We start from the raw sequence: 18,240 nt of genomic DNA, 5'->3' as shown, positions 1-18,240 counted from the left end.
GGCTACATGTGACTTGCTCCTCTGTGCTCAAGACTCTCTTGCATACGGCCTGGCTTTTATCAGCCTAAGTGCGTGAGCCAGTTAAAAACTTCACATCATACCCTTTGGGCCACTTCTTCCATGGTTCCCTGGAAGACCTTTGGCTCCTTGTTGCCCTCGTTGCCCAGGAAGCCCAGGTGCTCCTCGAATACCAACATCACCTGGATCTCCTCGCACAAATACAGTCTCTCCAGGAGGGCCAGGATTCCCCGGTGGGCCTACAGTAAAAGCATTTTACTCTGAATAAATGCACAAAGCATAAACATCTAAAAATAGCTGTGTTGCAAGGATTTCTTTTTCATTGTTTTTTGGCAATATTAACCTTAGACCTTCTCCAAGGCACTGTTAAGGAAATCAAGGGAGTAGCACCCAAAACAAAATAGATTCTGTGCAAGGAGAAAGCAGCAAGTCAATGTTACTTGCACTGAAACATTCTTTCTCCATGTTTATTATGGTGATGCTAACTCTTCCCATCTCCATCTCCTATTTCCCAATAGAAAGCAAGTCTTTTGGCTAGGCAAGGAAAGGGTCAGATAATTACCTAAAGTAAATAGGTTAGAGCAACTAAAAAAGCTCAGTCTGGACCAGGGTCTATAGGAACTAACTGGATCCCTTGGCAAGCTCTGCTGGTAATAGAGGAAGTGCAGTCTATATATATACTTACAGAAGAGTTACAACTTTAGCTCTCTTAGGGCTGAATTCAGATCAGAAAGCTTTTTGGGGGGGGTTTACTACCAACTGCCAGTAAAACTGTAACGAAGAATCTGAAGAAAATGCCCACATGAACTCTGGACAATGCATTTTATCCTTCTTGCTAGAAAGGGACACCAGTAATCTTATTGCTATATTAGGGAAAATGGAGACATGCTATAGCAATGGGACAGAATCACCAAACAAGCCAGAAAACTGAATCTGGCGATCAGTATTTTATTCATGCTCCAGTGATCTACCCACAGTTTCCTTTGCTGTGTATTCACAGAGGTATTGATTGGTTTCTTTGGTCCCTATGCACTTTTGTGTGTTGTTCCACAGGCAACAACCCAGTGGCTCCTAAGCACCACGGCTTACATTGGATATTTTTGTTTTTAGTACCTCTGATGCCATCTAAACCAGGTGGTCCTTGATCACCTGGAAGACCAGGAGGAGCACTATCAGGAGATCTTCCCATAGGTCCAGCAGGTCCAATAGCCCCTCTTCTACCTATGAGATCACGTAAGAAATGTGCTGAGTTTTCAGTCCATTTTTATTTTAGATTACAGAAATAAGTTACTAAATAAAAGTATGCTGAAATGTGAACTCATGTACATGGAGGTAACATATCATTGACATAATAGTCACAGAAATTGTAAAAATGCAAGATCAGCAGGGACCCTAAGAACATCTTGTCTGCGACAGGGTAAGTATTCATGGACTGTTTCTAACAAAAGTGAGTTCAGGTATTTTCTAAAAACCTCCAGTAAACAAGATGAAGTTACTAGTCTTAGGTGTATTGTTTTTCTAATGTTTAATCTGAACTTTTGCAAAAAAAAAAAAAAAAAAAGACACTGCCCTATACATGACAGGTAGGAAGAGCTACTAGTCATCATCCTCTGCATAACACTTTTGAATACAGAAAGGTTATTACTATGTGTTGTACCCTGTTACCTTATCTTTTCTACAGAAAACAAATCTAATTTCTTTGAGCTTGTTTTCAATCCCATTCTTCTACTCGCTTTCTAATGAGTGTTCCCTAATCTGTCAAAGCTGGCTACAATATTCCAGAGGAGGCCTTGCCTATCCCATGTCAAGTAGCCTTAATAAATCTCAGAGAAAAACTTCTCTCCTTTTTTAGTCAGCAGCATCATTGTGTTGTCTCCCTCAGTCCATGAGAACTGGTAACTGCTTGAATTGAGAAAACAGCTGATTGTGTGTTCATGTTACAGTTATTCACCTCATCAGAATTCATCTTAGGTAGTTTGCTTTGATGATCCTGTAATCTGTCCATACTTGATGTTGTCTGATTTTTCCTTACATCTTGTACCACTTCTTCATACCTCTCTCTCAAACATTTGCTTCTTCCTATTTCTGTGCAATTCCTTCATCATCAAAGCTCTTAAATAATCATAGTGACCTTGTGATATAGTTCCATCTTTCTTTTACATCAAGGCAGTTGACAGAGTTACTGTATTTCTGTGACTACAAGCTCTCCTGCACATTTTTTCTTTAGGAATTTCTTCCCAAGAGGCAACTCCTAGCAGTTCCCTGAATCTGTCCAAATCTGTTGCCTTCAATTCTCATTCCTTCCTGTCCTATAACATAATAAACGATAAATATTGGGGTATCTGCGCCTAGTTAGGAAGTGCCAGTGTGTTATTGCAGTAGAAATGGTTCTCTTTGTGAGGGAATCTCTTGTATATGTATTCATATTCATGCTAACTGGGGAAGAGCCAGCTCTTCATTTCAAGTCTGCAAGGTCTGATGAAGAGAAAACCTTCCTTACCTGGGAATCCTGGGAATCCTCTTTCTCCAGGGGGCCCTGGAATAGAAATACCTGGCCATCCAGGTTCACCTCTGTCTCCTTTTGGTCCAGCTTCTCCTGAGTATCCTGGGGTCCCTATTTCAATTTGACCTTTATAGGAAAACAATTATGTACATGTAACCTACAGTGAGTACAATTACAGATGTGCACAATAGAAATACTAGCTGCAGATGTTCTTCCTTGCAAGGGTTGCCTAGCACTACTTTTATGTTTTTCTCATGGAAGCTGGGTAGAGCTTTGTTGAATCTGGCCCTTATTCATTCATCTCTTTCAAAGGAATTAAGCTCTTTTCGTTAGGGCCTTTCTTCAGGGGTTATTTTATATGGTATTATTGTCTGTAATTTGAAATGTAAACTGATTTCAGGGTCCTAAATTTAATTTTCTATTAGCATAGATTTGTAATCTCTAGATAGATGGTGAGCACTGATTTTAATACTGCTTCAAAAACATCTTTTGAAAGTTGCAAATAGATTAGCATGAGTGAAGTTCAGGTTCCTCTGAAGTCTGTGGTACAACTCCCACTGACTTTAATGGGGCTGGGATTTTGTTAGTCTCCTTTTAATTTGTTAGTTCATCTTTTACATACAAAAAAAACCTAGAGATTTGGCTTTACTTTAAATCATCTGCACTGAATATTTTCATTGTAGAAACAGCTCTAAAAGTTTCCAACAAAACTGTGTGAGTAATGGAAGTTTAAAAGTTTTCTCCACAAATAACTGCAGGTGTGTTATAAGGCTATTAGCTTTAGGTTCTGTTTGAAAGTTTAGCCTGACCCTTAATGTTCTCTTCTGGACAAGGCAAATACCAAAATAACATGCATCATTCCTTGTACATTCAGTCATTGAAGAGATTGTGTTCCACGTGGCTATTTTCGTTCTTTACCTGGAGCTCCTGGGGAACCCTTCTGACCTTTTAGTCCATTCAAGCCATCTAGTCCAGGCAGTCCAGGAAGACCTGAGAGGTATTATAGAAGTGATTGAATGCCACAAAAATCCTTTAAACAGTCAAAATTAAAAATTATGCAGTTTTTGCTGACAACATTCTGGATCAAGACAGAATAGTTGCTGAATTTGATTCATATTGGCAAGTGAAGGGGAGACCACATTGTAACTGAGAGCAGTCATCTTGGAAAGGGGAGTGTGAAGGAAATCTGAAAATAGCAGCCATAATACCCTTTCATGTCAAAGCAATTAGAAAACATACACGTTAATCCTTTAAGTATTTCTGTACTGCAGCTAACAGCAGGAAGCTCATCATGGGCTAACTAACTCTGTACTGAACCAAATGACTGTGGCTAGATGTAGGTACCACTACCTGCAATTAACTAGTCCAAAGTTAGCCACATTATCACTATGTGACCCTGTAATAGCCAGGTGTTCTTGGGAAATAAATGAGTCAAAATGCTCCTAGTTCAGGCAAAAACATAATTCAGAATTCTGCTACACTTTAAAACTAGAACAATCACAAGTTAGAAAATACATGATGGAAGCCATCCTATTTCTTGTACTTCCTAACTTAAAGCTGTTTAATACTGCAACCTATTAAAGTTCTCTTAATATAGCTTGCTTTTGTACATTAAGATTTCCTTAGTGTTTAAAATAGGGTTTCTCCCCTCCTCTCTTCCAATCAGCTGGACATTCACCTGTATAGGAATACAATGTTTGGATGTGTTGCTCATGCTAAGGATATAACTGGTAATGGAAATAGATTTGACATAACTGATGGGACGCTTGGCAAATAGGTTTCAGAGAGATTTCAGACAGAGGAATAGACTTGAGATGCTTCTTTCTCCGGAGATTAATAGACTATAATGGACACAGGTCTTCAAGGTGTTCAGGGCTACTGTCAGCACCTATTGTCTCTTCACCACTGTTGATTACTTCTGCCTAATTTCCTCCTGCTGCCACTTCCTGATGCTACCATATAGGCCTTCCCATCCAGTTCTGCTGCTTTTTTCTCCACATGTCTTGAGTTTTACCTATCCCTGTCTAGCCATTTTCTGGCAGAAGAGATAGAGGTTCTATATGCCAGTTCCTGTGCTTGGTCCCAAATGTCCTGCACTATACAAATCTGCTGTATATCCAAAGCATGAATCATGGGAGAATTTATTGCTCTACTAAGCACTTATTGAATGGATATGTTTTTTTTTTTTTTTTTTAGTTTAGTTTTTTTTTTTTTTAATTTTATAAGCGGGTCAAATTTGCTGGGGACAAATTGCTGAAAGAACCACAACAGGAACATCCTTCAAGTGGTTCACCAGCAAAATATAAAAGTTAAAGATGTGCTCATCTAAGAAGGGAAAAGTAAAAGGTTACTAGGGTTCTTTCTTTAACTGACACAGAAAAAAATAATCCAATGCATTGTTCTCAGAAACTGCAGAACTATTTTAGTTAAAATTATATATATGTAAAAAAAAGCAGACACCTGCCCAGAAAAAATTCAATCCAGAAGATTGTTTGAAAAACTGCAAGACCTTGATAACATATTCTATTATGTAAGAAAGCCCCTTTATAATATGGAATGCTAGTAATCCAACCTGTATATCTTTTGTGCCCTTATATTCATTGCTCTTTAACTTTTCATGACATTTGTTCTAACTTTCAATACTTTCCATTGCCTGCTTGTGCTTTGCGGATGTTCCCTTTTTCAAGTTTATGTAATAGTTGCATGCCAATTTGGGAAATTTAACAGTGATATTTTAAAAATTATTATGAACTTTAATGATTCCTGGCATCCAGTTCACCATTTAAAAGTGTTTTGATCTTTAGCTTATTCAGTCAAAATTGATGGCCTGGTTTACTTGCTTTCCAGGGAATTTCTAACACATTTGCCAACAATCCATTATAATATCAACACTTGTAATTCTAGATTTTAGACTGCTATAGTTTCATACTTCTAGGTACAGCTGAATTGGCTGACCTATATATGAACCATGGTTTCTGTGTTTTACAGACCAACTGAGCTTCTACTCACACAAGTAATTCTGCTGATGTTACTAATGCTATTTGATTCATCAAGGATTATTCACATAAGTAAGGTTTGTCAGCCTGAATCCCAAAGTAGAATTAGCTCTATAATAAAGAAAATGTGATTGTTCTTTGGTAGATGCTATTTGAGTAAATTTTTTAATCTAAAAATTCTTCAGGCATGAGACACGTAATGTAAATAAGAAACAATTAGACTAATAAGGCTGTGACTTTAACAACAAACAACCAGTTTAACATTTCACTTCCAATGCTAGTTATTTATTAAAAATACTAATTCAATTTAGTTTTTATCATTGTGTAGAATTTCAAAGATACTATCCCTTCTTTTCAACTATACTGGCAGTATAGAGTCTAAGCCTTAGCAGGCAACTTGGTCTCTAATGAATTTCCGTTTGGAACTGAAATTTTGTTTCCCTACAATATGTGTTAATTTGTTATGTTTCCTTTGCAGAATTTGGGACAACTTCTGTGCAGTGTAGGAGAGAAGTGTCTGATCATTCATAACAAGATGGACAGGATTCATCTGCTACGCAGAAGTTTTCCGGGGTACAATGCTTTTCTTTCTTCTTCAAACTTAGATATCGTTGTTTGAGATAGATATTGTTCGAGACAATTAAATGTTGTCTTGCAGATTATGCACCAGCAAGGAATCTGTCACAACAGTTTAAGCCAGCACCACTTACTTTTCTATAAGCAGTCCTAAATGATTTCCATTTTTCATTCAATTTTTCAGTAGCCTATAAGAAACCTTTCCCATTTCTTCTTAGGCTGAAATTGAAAAAGTGAAGCTACTGTCCTCTCTAACCATTTGTCATAGACTCAGGTGTTGCTCTACTGTGATATCTGTATATGGGTCACTAATATTACTGTTTTTACCTAGAAACAGGTTATGAAGCACACTATCACAGTGTATATATAAAATTATAATTTTATTATTAACACTTACTGTACTTTTAATGATATATTTTTCTCCAACAGAAACAACTGTATAGATGAACCAGTGTTTAATCTAAACATAACAAACCTTGTGGAAAGTGTAATTTAGGATTTGGGGGAAATGATTGTACATACAATCGAAAAAAAAAATATATTTTTTTTTTGCAAAAAAAGTTATTTTCATGATCACAACTTGATAAAACAAATTGAGATGTTTCCTGTGTTTGAAGACACTACTTTTTCAGCATTAAAACTGTTCACAGCAGTCTGCTCTTTTTGAAGAGGAACAGTGGCACTCCATGGTCAAAAGGTAAAACGCAGCATAATGGAAATGAAAGTGAGAAATCTGAATTATTGCAGAAAGAGTCTTTTTCTCTGCTTCTCTTCTGTCATCAGTTACATCAGCAGAGCCAGAATACATTTCTGCTTTCTTCCTTACTCAGTTTACATCATAGCCTAATTTGAGGAGGTAGCATTTGCATTACTTGAGTGGAATTTTCAAAGATCCTGGGAACCGGCTTAACTCTTTTAGTGGTCTGTAGGAATATGGAGTCAAAATCATGTTCATATTAGACATGTTTGAAAGCTCTTTTCCATTTTCAGTGCTAAAAGGACAGTAATATCTGATGCTGTTACTTTACCAGTAGAACTCCACTGTATGGTGCTTACCTTTTCTGCCTTGGGGACCAGCTAATCCTTGCAATCCTGGAGGTCCCAAAAATCCATGTTTCCCTTTTTCTCCAGGTTCTCCCGGCAACCCTTGAGGGCCCATAGCACCTGAGGACAAAAAAAAAACTTTAATATGCAAATCCATTAAACTGTTGGGTTTTTTTTTCTACGCTATTCAGCACTAGCATTATTCTCAGGTACCTGAAAGCATATGGGAGTATCTGAAGAACGGACCAACTTTGCTTCTCTAAGAGACTCTGAACAGATTCTATCGCTGCCCACTGTAATATTAAAATAGTCTCCTCCACAGAGGTGCTTCCTCAGCTGCATTGGCCTGTTCTATATCTCTTGAACTGTTACATGACACTGCTTTATAAACTTTGGCATTACCTGGAAATCCAGGTACGCCTGGGTATCCAGGCTGCCCCTTGGATCCTGGTCTTCCAGGTTGCCCTTGGATACCTGATGAACCCTTCTCTCCTGGGAATCCACAGAGTCCTTAAAGAAAGAAAAATCTAGCAGTTTCTCATTTAGTAAGTTACTCTATCTGTATCTCATATTTAAAAACATAAAAATTCAGTGAGGTTTTTCTTGAATGGAAAAAGAATTCTATTCTAAATACTTCATCTACTTGTTGGCACTGAATTTTCTGATCTCTCTAGTGGTATCTTTAAAGAAAGAGTAGAAATGGCTAGCAAGATACAGCCAAGCCAGGTTTTCTTCTGGTAGATCTCAGGATGTTCATCACTGGTGTACTAGACAATAGCATGCTGTACCTCCTATGTTCATGCTAGCCATATTATACATTTTGATGCCTTTCCAACCCCTTGGTTTGTAACTACAGAAACGATAGCCCAATACTTAGAGAAAGCAGAGCTTCTTCCTGATCTCTCCACCCCCCAAAAAAACTTCTGGAAAATTTCTTACGTCCAACTTTTTCCTTAAATAGAGAGAAGTACCTGGTAATCCTGGATCTCCTGGAGGCCCTTTAGGACCACGTGTACCAAGCAGAACACTTGGGTCACCTTTCTCACCTGTTAAGGTAGGACAAATTTCATTTGATACAAGTATTTTTTTTCATCCGTAAAACCAAAACTGGACAATTTTGTAGGCTTGGATAATTTACTCACAGATAATAACAGCTAGAAGACAATTCTGTAACATGGACTGAGAGAACAGAGAATGCAAAATACCTTGGCACACGGAAATTATCTGTCAGTTCAGGCTACCTTGAAGTGCTAACACAGTTTAGTGTGTTTAGTAGTGTCTCTGTCATTTGATTTGACAGATTTAAGAGCTACATGACAAGTGGGTTCTTTTCCTGGTTTTGGTTAGAATTTTAAAACTCCATGAAATTTGACACAAATCTATCTGCTAAACTACTAAGAACTATTTTAAGATGCGATATAGCTAAACACCTAATTGCATTCGGGTGTATCAGACTTTTTTCTAAGGATACTCCCATCTGAATTACGTTCATTTCTGTCCTGTTTTCTCCTGTGCAGTGAGTGCTCAGCATGTATCAAAGTATATACATCCTAACAATATTGTTCTTTTTGAAAAACAAGTCTATATCATATTACCTTTAGGTCCTTTTGAGCCAGTAAGTCCTGGATTTCCAGGGAATCCTGGTAAGCCAACATCACCCTGATTTATTTATATACAAAATAAAAATGTTTCATGTATGACATATAACATGTAATAGGAATGATCTACAAGAGCATTTGATTCTCTTACAGTGGTAAAAAGACTAGCAATCAATCTGAATAGTAATACTATAGATAAACTCAACAGAAAGGCATGCTGTCTTTGTTACTGGTCCAACACTGACCATTAATACTTCCAAGAACCTCTAGATCAGAATTTCTAATCATTTTGAATTTATGCTTTTATACTTTGGGCTAATACTTGGCTTGAACATTTTAAATTTCCTACAAAGGGCTTGAGTAATTTGATTTTAAAGGTACTTTGAAAACGTACCAAACATTATATTTTACGCAAATATTACTATAAACATTAACCAGAAACATGTTGTGATATAACAGTAAAAATGTAATTTTTTAAAATTTTCCTTTTAAATAATGAGCTAGAATAAGCAAAATACAGTTTCTCTTCTAATAAATACAATAAAATACAGGCTAAGCTCAGAAAAAGTAAAGATATGTCACATTTTCCCAAAAGACAGCCCTGATTTATGCTTCATATAATCTCACTGCCTACCTACACAACCTACAAGCCAGGGAAGAATTTTCCCCTGCATCCATATGTGATGTATGCTTCCTTTTTTGTATTTGTTTTTGAGCAATAGTGCCTGCCTAGGTTCTGTTCAGTACAAGTTGCCAGTATGGGCACAGAGGACTCCAAGCCAGTGGCTTGACTGCTTTGTTAAAAGCTTGATGTTAAAGGCTTGATTGTGCATCCACTTTCTTCCCTAAATAGTGACATATAGGCTAGAGTTCTACCAAGTGGCAATATAACATGCATCTAGGAGAGAGGCAAAAGGCCCTTCATTGACACTGACTATAGTTCCTTCACTAGAATGAACTCCAGGCATTGAAGAGTTGCATTAAGAAACTGACTTTTCATACGAGATTGAGGCTCTCTTCTCAAGAGGAAGGTTTAATGCGCAAGTACCATGTAAGTACCCTGTATCATATTTCTTGGAGTCAGGAGAGATGTAACTGCAAAGGACCTTCTATTGTCACTTTCAATGTACCTGGTCACCTGGTTGTCCTGGAAAACCCGTAATTCCTTGAAAGCCCTTTGGTCCTGGAAAACCCCGTGACCCTGGAAACCCTATCAGTCCAGTGTCTCCATGGTCACCTGGCAGTCCTGGGAGACCACTTTTCCCTGGAAGTCCTGGGATGCCTCTGGAACCAGCATTGCCTTTTTCACCTGAAGTTAATTGCAGAAAAATTTACTCAAGCTGTTATTTGACACTGATTTTGAGTATGGTTGTGCATTCACACTTTTTTATTGCCTTGCTAACTGCTCAGAGAAACTAGTCTGCTCATACAGCTTAAGAATCTGTAAATATAATGGGGTAGCTAGACTGTGAGTCCAAATCTGTGAAAAACACCAGCCATTTTTACCAGATCAGATGAATGTGTGCCTGTGCATAGCTTTGTTTTATGGACTTACCTCTTTCACCTCTAAATCCATTCTCGCCAGGAAACCCTGGTTCCCCCTTTTGTCCTTTCTCTAGCCGAAAGGTAATGCAGCCACTGTCTCCTGGAGGTCCTCTTTCACCTTTGAATCAAACATGGAATGTTAAGTAAGTCCTTGGTGACTAAAAATGTCATGAAAAATAATGTTAGTGAAGACTTCCCTCATAGAGTCTTCAGGTATTGATGCAGATACTAGTTGTTTCAGCAGGCTCGCAGCTGATACCATTTTCCCCCCTTCTCTTGCTTTTTGTTTAAATCAGTAGCATCTGAGCCTATGTTAAATCAGAATTGTTCCCTGCTTAGCTGGAATATGAAAGAGGGCAATTGTACTGCCCACTCTGCGTTCTTTGATTTTTAATGACTACATGTTCAAAATGGTTATTTTCTTTTCCATTTTAATATTTAAAGAAGTTATTTTCTGTACACTTTACATAGACTGAGCAACACAGACCATATAGGAAATGTGAAAAATCTGAAGTTTCAGATGTGTATAGGACAAAGTTCAAGGCTTGTTTGAAATGGTGATCTTACTTTATGTTTGATCTACAGCAGTAAATGCATTTATTGATCTGAGTGGAAATAATTTTTTCTTTAGTGAGTTTTCATTATGTATTTGAAAGTGAGAGAACTGGATTTTTTATATATGGAAATGGAAGAGAATATATACTGTTGTAATAAGCAACAAATGTAGATATATACCAAACATAGTAGTAATGAAGCTACAGAGTGAAGCTGATTTTTACATACCTTTTATTCCCAAATCCCCACATTCTCCACCAGGCCCAGGAAGACCCATTTCTCCTCCTTCACCTTTTAAACCAGAGATTCCCATTGGCCCTTGTGTTCCTGGGAGTCCTGGGAATCCCTGAGGTCCTCGAATCCCTTTGCTTCCTGGTAATATTAAATAATTTGTTTACATATTCAGTCTGCTATGTTGTTGCTGTCATGCTCTAAGAAAGAGTATAAAGCAAGAAGTAGGGAGTTTAGAAAGATTCCCCAGGAAATTAGCAAAGCTGGAGAATCAATAATTAGAGCATGGCTTCAAGCCAATTCCAAACTTGTGTAGAAATCCAGAGTGGCTTGAAGAAAACATCCCCTTCACTCCTCCCCCACCCCAAGATTTAGGCTGTGCTTATTACTAAAGCAGCTATCTCCAACATATGCCTTAAATGCAATACAAAATCTAAGCCACTATATGATTTTGCTTGCGGCTGTTAGAAGTCACGAATCCTATTGTCCAGATTGACAGAGGAAAACATGATTTTGCTACAGTTGCTCAAAACTTTTGCTCACAAGCCAGTGATGATTTGGGAGCAAGGCTATAATTAGATGTAATGAAAAGTGGCACCTGAAGCTCCTTGGCACCCTACTAGCCAATCATGAGGAAAGTTAAGTCTCTCTAACATCTTTTTAAAAGTCATGTCCTCCAGTGCCCATCAGCTGTATCCTTCCACAAAAAAGAGAGCGGAGTACTCAAAATATTTTAATGATGCTTTATGCTGACATGGGGCATGAAATGGTTCAGGTGACTTTGAAACTTCCCTGTCAGTCGACATTTCACTTTCTCTTATTCTCATTTTTATGGAAATTGTTCTTCCTTCAGGATTTAAAATCTTATTCAATTCTTAATTTCAAATCAAATAAAATTATTTTAAAGTTTAAGGAAAAGAATTTGGCTATTTCCACATGTACACATTTTAATGCCTCCTTAAGCATCTCTCAGGACGTATGTTCATTTCAGAGTTACTGCCAGGTAACCAGCACTCAGTTTAATCTAGGTATGAATGTCCCCACAATTATGCCTCCTGTCCTTGCTCACCCACGTTTGTTCAGTTGTTATGCTGTAGTTATTTGCATTGGAATAGCTTAGGATTCCTTCACAGATAATGGGAAGGTCGCACAAGAACTTGTTTTACAGAAAAAACTGTGGAAAGGGTGTCTAAAGATAACTGGCACAGTAAGATGGGCTTTTCTTTTTTATTCCTTTCCTTAATTGTCAATGGGATCTAGCCTCAGCTAAACCCAAGCAAACCTCTAACCTGTATCTCTGCTAACTAGGTTAATCCAGCCTTAGTGCACCTCAAATTTTGGATTGTTTTTTCTGTCAGTGGTAAATGTAGTTTTGGATTAAAACCTGTGGAAATGCCCAGTTAAATGCTGCTTTCATATTTGAGCAGCTCTTAACCCAGTGTAAGCAGGGATTTGTTGCACAATTTCTCGCTTTCTAAAGTATTACACATGATGTGAAGCTACTTCTTCCTTTGCTCATCAGCATACATCCTAGGCACAAAATACAAAGACTGTCTTAGTAAAGCAGATACTCTAAATATAGTAACAAGTATATTGTTGTTGTTATATTACAATAACAACCTATTACAAATAGTCAGGAAACAGTACATGGAAATATGTCAGCAAGCTCTTATAAAACAAGCAAAATTTCAGGATGTCCTAGTAGTTCTTTAATTTTCAAACTCCTTTCATTCCTGTATTTTTGCTATAAGAGAAAAAACAAAGGATGCTGTTGTTATTGCCTTTCCCTGCTGCAGAGCCTTATTCTAGAAGCTGGAAAGAAAACAGAGCGCAAAGTATTTCTTAGCAGCAGCAGAAAGAGCTGCAGAAAGCACTATGGAAGTGGTTACAGATGCGGAGGTTTGCACAATGCTCAACATACCTGTTTGGCCTGGGAAGCCGGGCATTCCCCTATCCCCAGGAAGTCCTGGAACTCCTCGGGGGCCTGGAGGACCTGGGGGGCCTGGTGAGCCAGGAGAGCCTTTGAGACCTTTCAGTCCAGGCGGCCCTACGAGGCCTCTGTCTCCTCTCTGACCTTTAAAGCCGGGTAAGCCTGCGAAAAAACAGTTTATTATGGTCTATGTATGTAAGCTGAACATAAATGCAGAAAAAAGTCTCGGCAATTGTGTTTAGAAAGTTGTAGATTTCGGTGTGAATTAGAGTATCATCAACTTGACAAAATGACTTAAAAGTTTTGCCACCATGCTGGACAGGAATCTTGGTTCTGTCTAGACTTTCAGCTGGAATACATTGTTTTCTATGAGTGAAATACCAGTGGAAGCTTCTTGTGAAAAATCCTAACTTTTAATTCAAAAGTACATTCAATACATATTTTTTCCAGCTGTCCTTAAATCACACTTATGCTTAAGAATAAGGATGATAAAATTCAGGAGTAATGTCAGGAGCTAAGATAAGTTAGTCAGGACAACAGTATAAGAGATAATTTACTTTTCTTTTTATTATTCCATAGCAAACACACTGTTATTCAGCCAGTTAAGAAACAGTATTTATGGGAAGGAAAGTTGGGCAAAATCTGAGATGCACATTATACATTCCCAGAGTAAAAGGGAATGTATAAAACGTAACATACACCCCCCACTAAGGAATGGCCTCTGTTTATACTAACTATAGAAACTCTATTTGTCATACTAGCCACAAAGAACGTGGTTAAGTTTGTTAGAAAAGATATGCAAAGCTTAGTGCTGTGAGACAACCTGGTGGATGTGGTCTACCTTGAGGGCCTGGCACGCCCCTGACCCCTCTGAATCCTGGTGGCCCTGGTAAGCCCAAGTCACATGGTAGACCAGGGAAGCCTGGACAGCCTGGTGCTCCTATATCACCTTCTGGGCCTCTAGAACCTTTGGCACCTGGAAATCCTGGGGTGCCAGGCTGACCTGGAAACAAAGAGCATTGTAAAACGTTTCCCTTCCATTACTCACCATCCCTCAGAATTCCTAACTGTAACTCTGAAGTTACATACTCAGTTATTGGAATATTTTACTCCTAGTTTTTGCACAAGTTGCAAAAACTGATGCTTTTCTACAATCTAGAATTAGCTGTTGTGGAGAGCTCCCTTCCCTAATAGGATAAATACAAATTCAGCTCTTGCCTTAGGTGAGGAGAGGCTTTACAGCATGAGACACTAGCTGTTTCTGATGTTTAGGAGAGCAGAATGGAAGGAGCTCACAAGTATGCACCAGCTGCAGAGAGCTGGATTGACTTCTACAGGGGCTCTCTGCACAGAAAGTCACGTGTATGTGGAGGCAAAAGGAGGACCTACTGAAAGAAACAGCAGTATCTGCTATGAACCAGGAAGGAAGTAGTACCATGGAGAGACAGATTTGGGGGTTATACTGTATAACTCTGAGCAAACGAATTCAATGTCTCTCCCTCAGTGTTCTCTCTTCTTTTGCCAGTCTTTTCAGATTTGAATAAGCAATTTCAGGCAAGGATTGCATGTATATATATGTAGCAGAGCACAAGACCCTAATCACAGATGACCTCTAGGAGACAAATAACAGTAGTAACAATAGGAAGCTGCATTGTTACTCCATGGATTGGGGAAAGGCATCCTCCTCCTCCTGCAGTGCAGATCTTCCACAGTGGCTGATCAGCTGTAAAAATGCAAATGTAAAAATATGGCGTATCTTCACAGTCAGCATTATGGATCCATGTAAGGGTAAGTTACATCAGAAGCAGCACTGACCTTGCTCAGACTTTCTTCTCTGAACATATTGAAATGCTTCATAAAAACTGGCTCATACCTTGAAACCCAGGAATGCCTGGATCACCCCTTGTTCCTTGAGCACCAGGTGGTCCTGGCAGTCCCCTATAGCCTGGGATTCCTGGAGGACCATACGTGGTATCACCTGGAACACCTTTCTGACCATCTATGCCAGGTGGGCCTGGAGGGCCATTTTTACCATCAACTGTAGATCCTCTTTCACCTTCATCACCAGGATCACCAGCTTTGCCTCGAAAGCCTGTCAGTATGATTTTTTAAATACAAATAGTGGATACTTCAGTGGGCTTTTAAGAGATGTTGAACATTGTAATGAAAATATAACCAGAACTAAATTATCACTATGCAAAGAAAAATAACATAATACAGTAAACGTCAGCTAATGATACATGAGGAATGAAAGATATTATTCCTGCGGGAACTGACAGTGATTTTGTTTGGGACAGTAACTGTTTATCTTGTGTACTGTTATTCTTTGTTCTGTTCAATCTATTTGCTAAAATGGTACTAATTATTCTCAATTTCCAATGCAAATTTATATACACTGCACTTAATTCCTCCAGTGCACTGAATTTTAGGTCACTGCAATACCTGCTGGAGGAGAGGAAATTGGTAAAGATTCCTCTATCCATCAGCTTTAGTTGAAATATACTTCCCGTTTTAATTTACTATGATAGCTACCTTAGCCTATACGTGTGTATTACAGCCTGACCAGCAGATCTCTTGAACTAAGAAAAGCACATTTTACCTTCTGGCCCAGGGATTCCTGCTCCTGGCCTGCCTGGCTGGCCTTTCTGCCCATCAAAGCCATTTGGTCCAGGACGACCAGGAAGTCCTTTTAAACCCTTTTGTCCTGGGAAGGGAAAGAGAATACACAACCTATTAAACCTCTAGGAAAACAGTACTGCATCTTTATCCAATACTGCTATACAGTATGGGATTTATATGAAAATACATGTACTTTGAAGACAGGTGGTTTGTGTGTTTCTACCATTTTGGGCAAAAGCTGCCACTTTGGCAATCAAATGCATGACTGCTGTTTTTCTAAATGGACTGGTATTCTAATCTATAAACAGCAAACTGCAAATCTCCAGAGTAAATCAGTAAAAATAATCTGTTATATAGCTTTAATGTCATAGGATATCAACAATATTAACCTTGTGAATGATGGTTGTCAACTCAGTTTCATACATATACCTGTGCTATAAGTTTATTCTGGAATGATGCAAATGAACTCAGTACACTAATCCCTCTTCTCTCATCTGTGTGAGATTTAGCTACCACCTGCAATACTGATGTCAGGGAGCTGTGTAACACCATCTTACAGTGACAGCTTGAAAATCCAGTCCCCTTAGCTGTTCTGGTCAGCATCTCTCGTAAGCAACATTTGGCCAGATCCTGGTTCAGTTCTTTGAATTTAAATTAATTTGAACAGGGGAAGTCTTGGTAATAAATGTCCAGATCTTAGGTTCAATCGTAACTTGGCATGAACAATATTCATAACAATATTCTAGAATACTCTAGAAATTACAGGCTTGCAGCATATCTTTACTTAACACTCCTTGCTCTCCTGATATCCCAGTGTAGGTATTCCAGGTCCTGTCCAAATCCAACCATCTGCCTGTTTTACAGCCTCTCTGATGCATTTTAATTAAAGCAGGACAGTTTCACGCAGCTACCTTCACGTAATCATTTCTATGGAGGCAGCCTGCATACCTTCTGATCATGCAAACTGCAGCTGTTAAGCCTTTGGTAATATTAGATAAGCATCCTATGCACTTGCAGTTTCACATTTTGAGACACGTTTCTGTTGAAAAACTAGAATGCATCCTATATGCTTTATAATAGCTTTTTTGTTTGTTTGTTTTAGTTAGCATTAAAAATCAATTTAAATCAGGAAAAACAGAAAATTCCACTATCTGTCCATCAGTAAACATACCTTGAACACCTTTAAAACCTGGGGGGCCTGGACTTCCAGGGTATGGTGGAGTAATACAGACTGTCTCACCTGAAGCAAGAGGAGAAAAAGGAACTGGCAACTTTTATTTGTGAATAATTGGAGTCTGACCATTTACTGTAATATTTCTGTGAAATTAACCACACAATGCACAGGTAAAGAGAAGGGACTATTCATACATATCGTCATATCTGCTATGTTTTTGGTGAAGGTTTGGTGGAGAAACTTAAAACACATTTTTCTTGCAGCTTATTTTATATATATTATTGGTAATGAATTGAGATATTGTAATACAGTTGTATAAAGACAAAGATTGTATTTTTACTTTGTGTCAGCAAAAACTTGTCTTTATAATAGTCTGCAATGAAAGAAAGAAATGACATTTTAATCTTAATTCTGTTTACATTTCTGGTTTACTCATATTGATATCAGTGTAGAACATTTTTTTAAAAGGTATTATTTCTAAACAAAGACTGAGCTTCAAGCACTTCAGGTATTCCTCCTGGTCCTTCAGCAAAAATGCCCTGCCCTGCAAATTCTTATATATAGGAATATTCTTCACTCCAGGAAGTAATTACTCTGACAAGGTGCAAGTAGCAGTTTGCAGGTTCAAGGCCCCTGGTGACTCATAATCTCACCAGTGTGTGCCGTTAAATGCAGACAGCATTCTGCTTTTCAGCGGACATATTTCACATGACCACTAAGCTTGCCATAACTGCTTTTCACTATAAATGAATGAATAACACTGCATATAATACATGTTCGGTAGGATCTGTTATAGTTCCATAAGTATTTCATGATTTAGCTCTTGTAATTAACCAGAATTACCTTTCTGACCCTTTGGACCAGGTGGCCCAACATTCCCAGTATCACCAAAGTCTCCAGGGACTCCTCTGACTCCTGGTGGGCCAGGAAATCCCAAGCCAGGTAATCCCGTGCGTCCTTTTACCCCAGGACTTCCTGGGACCCCAGGGAACCCTTTATCACCCAGCAGTGCTACTCCAGAGTCACCCTAAAAGAAAAGAAATTGTAGATAAGAAGTAACAAGACCTAATTTCTTTCTTCTCTTTGATTATCAAAAGCTGTGTTAGAGAAGTATCTGGGGAAACCACTGTACCACAATTAAGGGACTGCATAGATGATATGAGCAGCTTAAAATATTCAAAGGCAACAGAGGGCAGAGTTTGCATCTTCCTGAATCCCATAACATAGACACAGTATATGCATATATTATACCTAGGAATCCCTCAATGAAAAGTAGTATTTATAAGGAAACATTTTTTTGATGATTAATAACTATGATTTTTGTTTGATTAACAAAACTATAAAAGGAATTAATTTGCTAAGAATTTGGAATAAAATTATACTTTAAGTAGCTAGCCCTTTTGTAAAACAAGATATTAAATGAAACAGAAAAAAATTCACAGAAAGTTAAA

General features: G+C 38.2%; 1 protein-coding gene across 5 annotated transcripts in view; it reads right to left on the bottom strand.

Annotated features, from left to right (window-relative positions):
* COL4A4 (collagen type IV alpha 4 chain) overlaps positions 1-18,240 on the bottom strand; it is a 76,654-nt gene that overhangs the window by 12,441 nt on the left and 45,973 nt on the right. For 4 of the 5 annotated variants that reach the window (XM_062582207.1, XM_062582205.1, XM_062582208.1 and 1 more), the window contains 17 exons: positions 17,633-17,816; positions 16,787-16,855; positions 15,596-15,700; positions 14,870-15,088; positions 13,838-13,999; positions 12,988-13,158; positions 11,064-11,207; positions 10,291-10,398; positions 9,866-10,044; positions 8,733-8,796; positions 8,109-8,183; positions 7,540-7,647; positions 7,150-7,257; positions 3,440-3,511; positions 2,519-2,647; positions 1,132-1,239; positions 102-257 (listed from right to left, as the gene is read on the bottom strand). In XM_062582207.1, coding sequence (XP_062438191.1) covers positions 102-257; positions 1,132-1,239; positions 2,519-2,647; positions 3,440-3,511; positions 7,150-7,257; positions 7,540-7,647; positions 8,109-8,183; positions 8,733-8,796; positions 9,866-10,044; positions 10,291-10,398; positions 11,064-11,207; positions 12,988-13,158; positions 13,838-13,999; positions 14,870-15,088; positions 15,596-15,700; positions 16,787-16,855; positions 17,633-17,816 — 2,161 coding nt within the window. The remainder of the gene's footprint in view (positions 1-101; positions 258-1,131; positions 1,240-2,518; positions 2,648-3,439; positions 3,512-7,149; positions 7,258-7,539; positions 7,648-8,108; positions 8,184-8,732; positions 8,797-9,865; positions 10,045-10,290; positions 10,399-11,063; positions 11,208-12,987; positions 13,159-13,837; positions 14,000-14,869; positions 15,089-15,595; positions 15,701-16,786; positions 16,856-17,632; positions 17,817-18,240) is intronic. The other variant, XM_062582209.1, reaches the window with a different exon arrangement.

Source organism: Rhea pennata, chromosome 9 (assembly GCF_028389875.1).
Source record: "Rhea pennata isolate bPtePen1 chromosome 9, bPtePen1.pri, whole genome shotgun sequence".
Lineage (NCBI taxonomy): Eukaryota > Metazoa > Chordata > Aves > Rheiformes > Rheidae > Rhea > Rhea pennata.
Note: the sequence above shows the minus strand (reverse complement) of the source record. Positions and strands in the feature narration are given on the sequence as shown.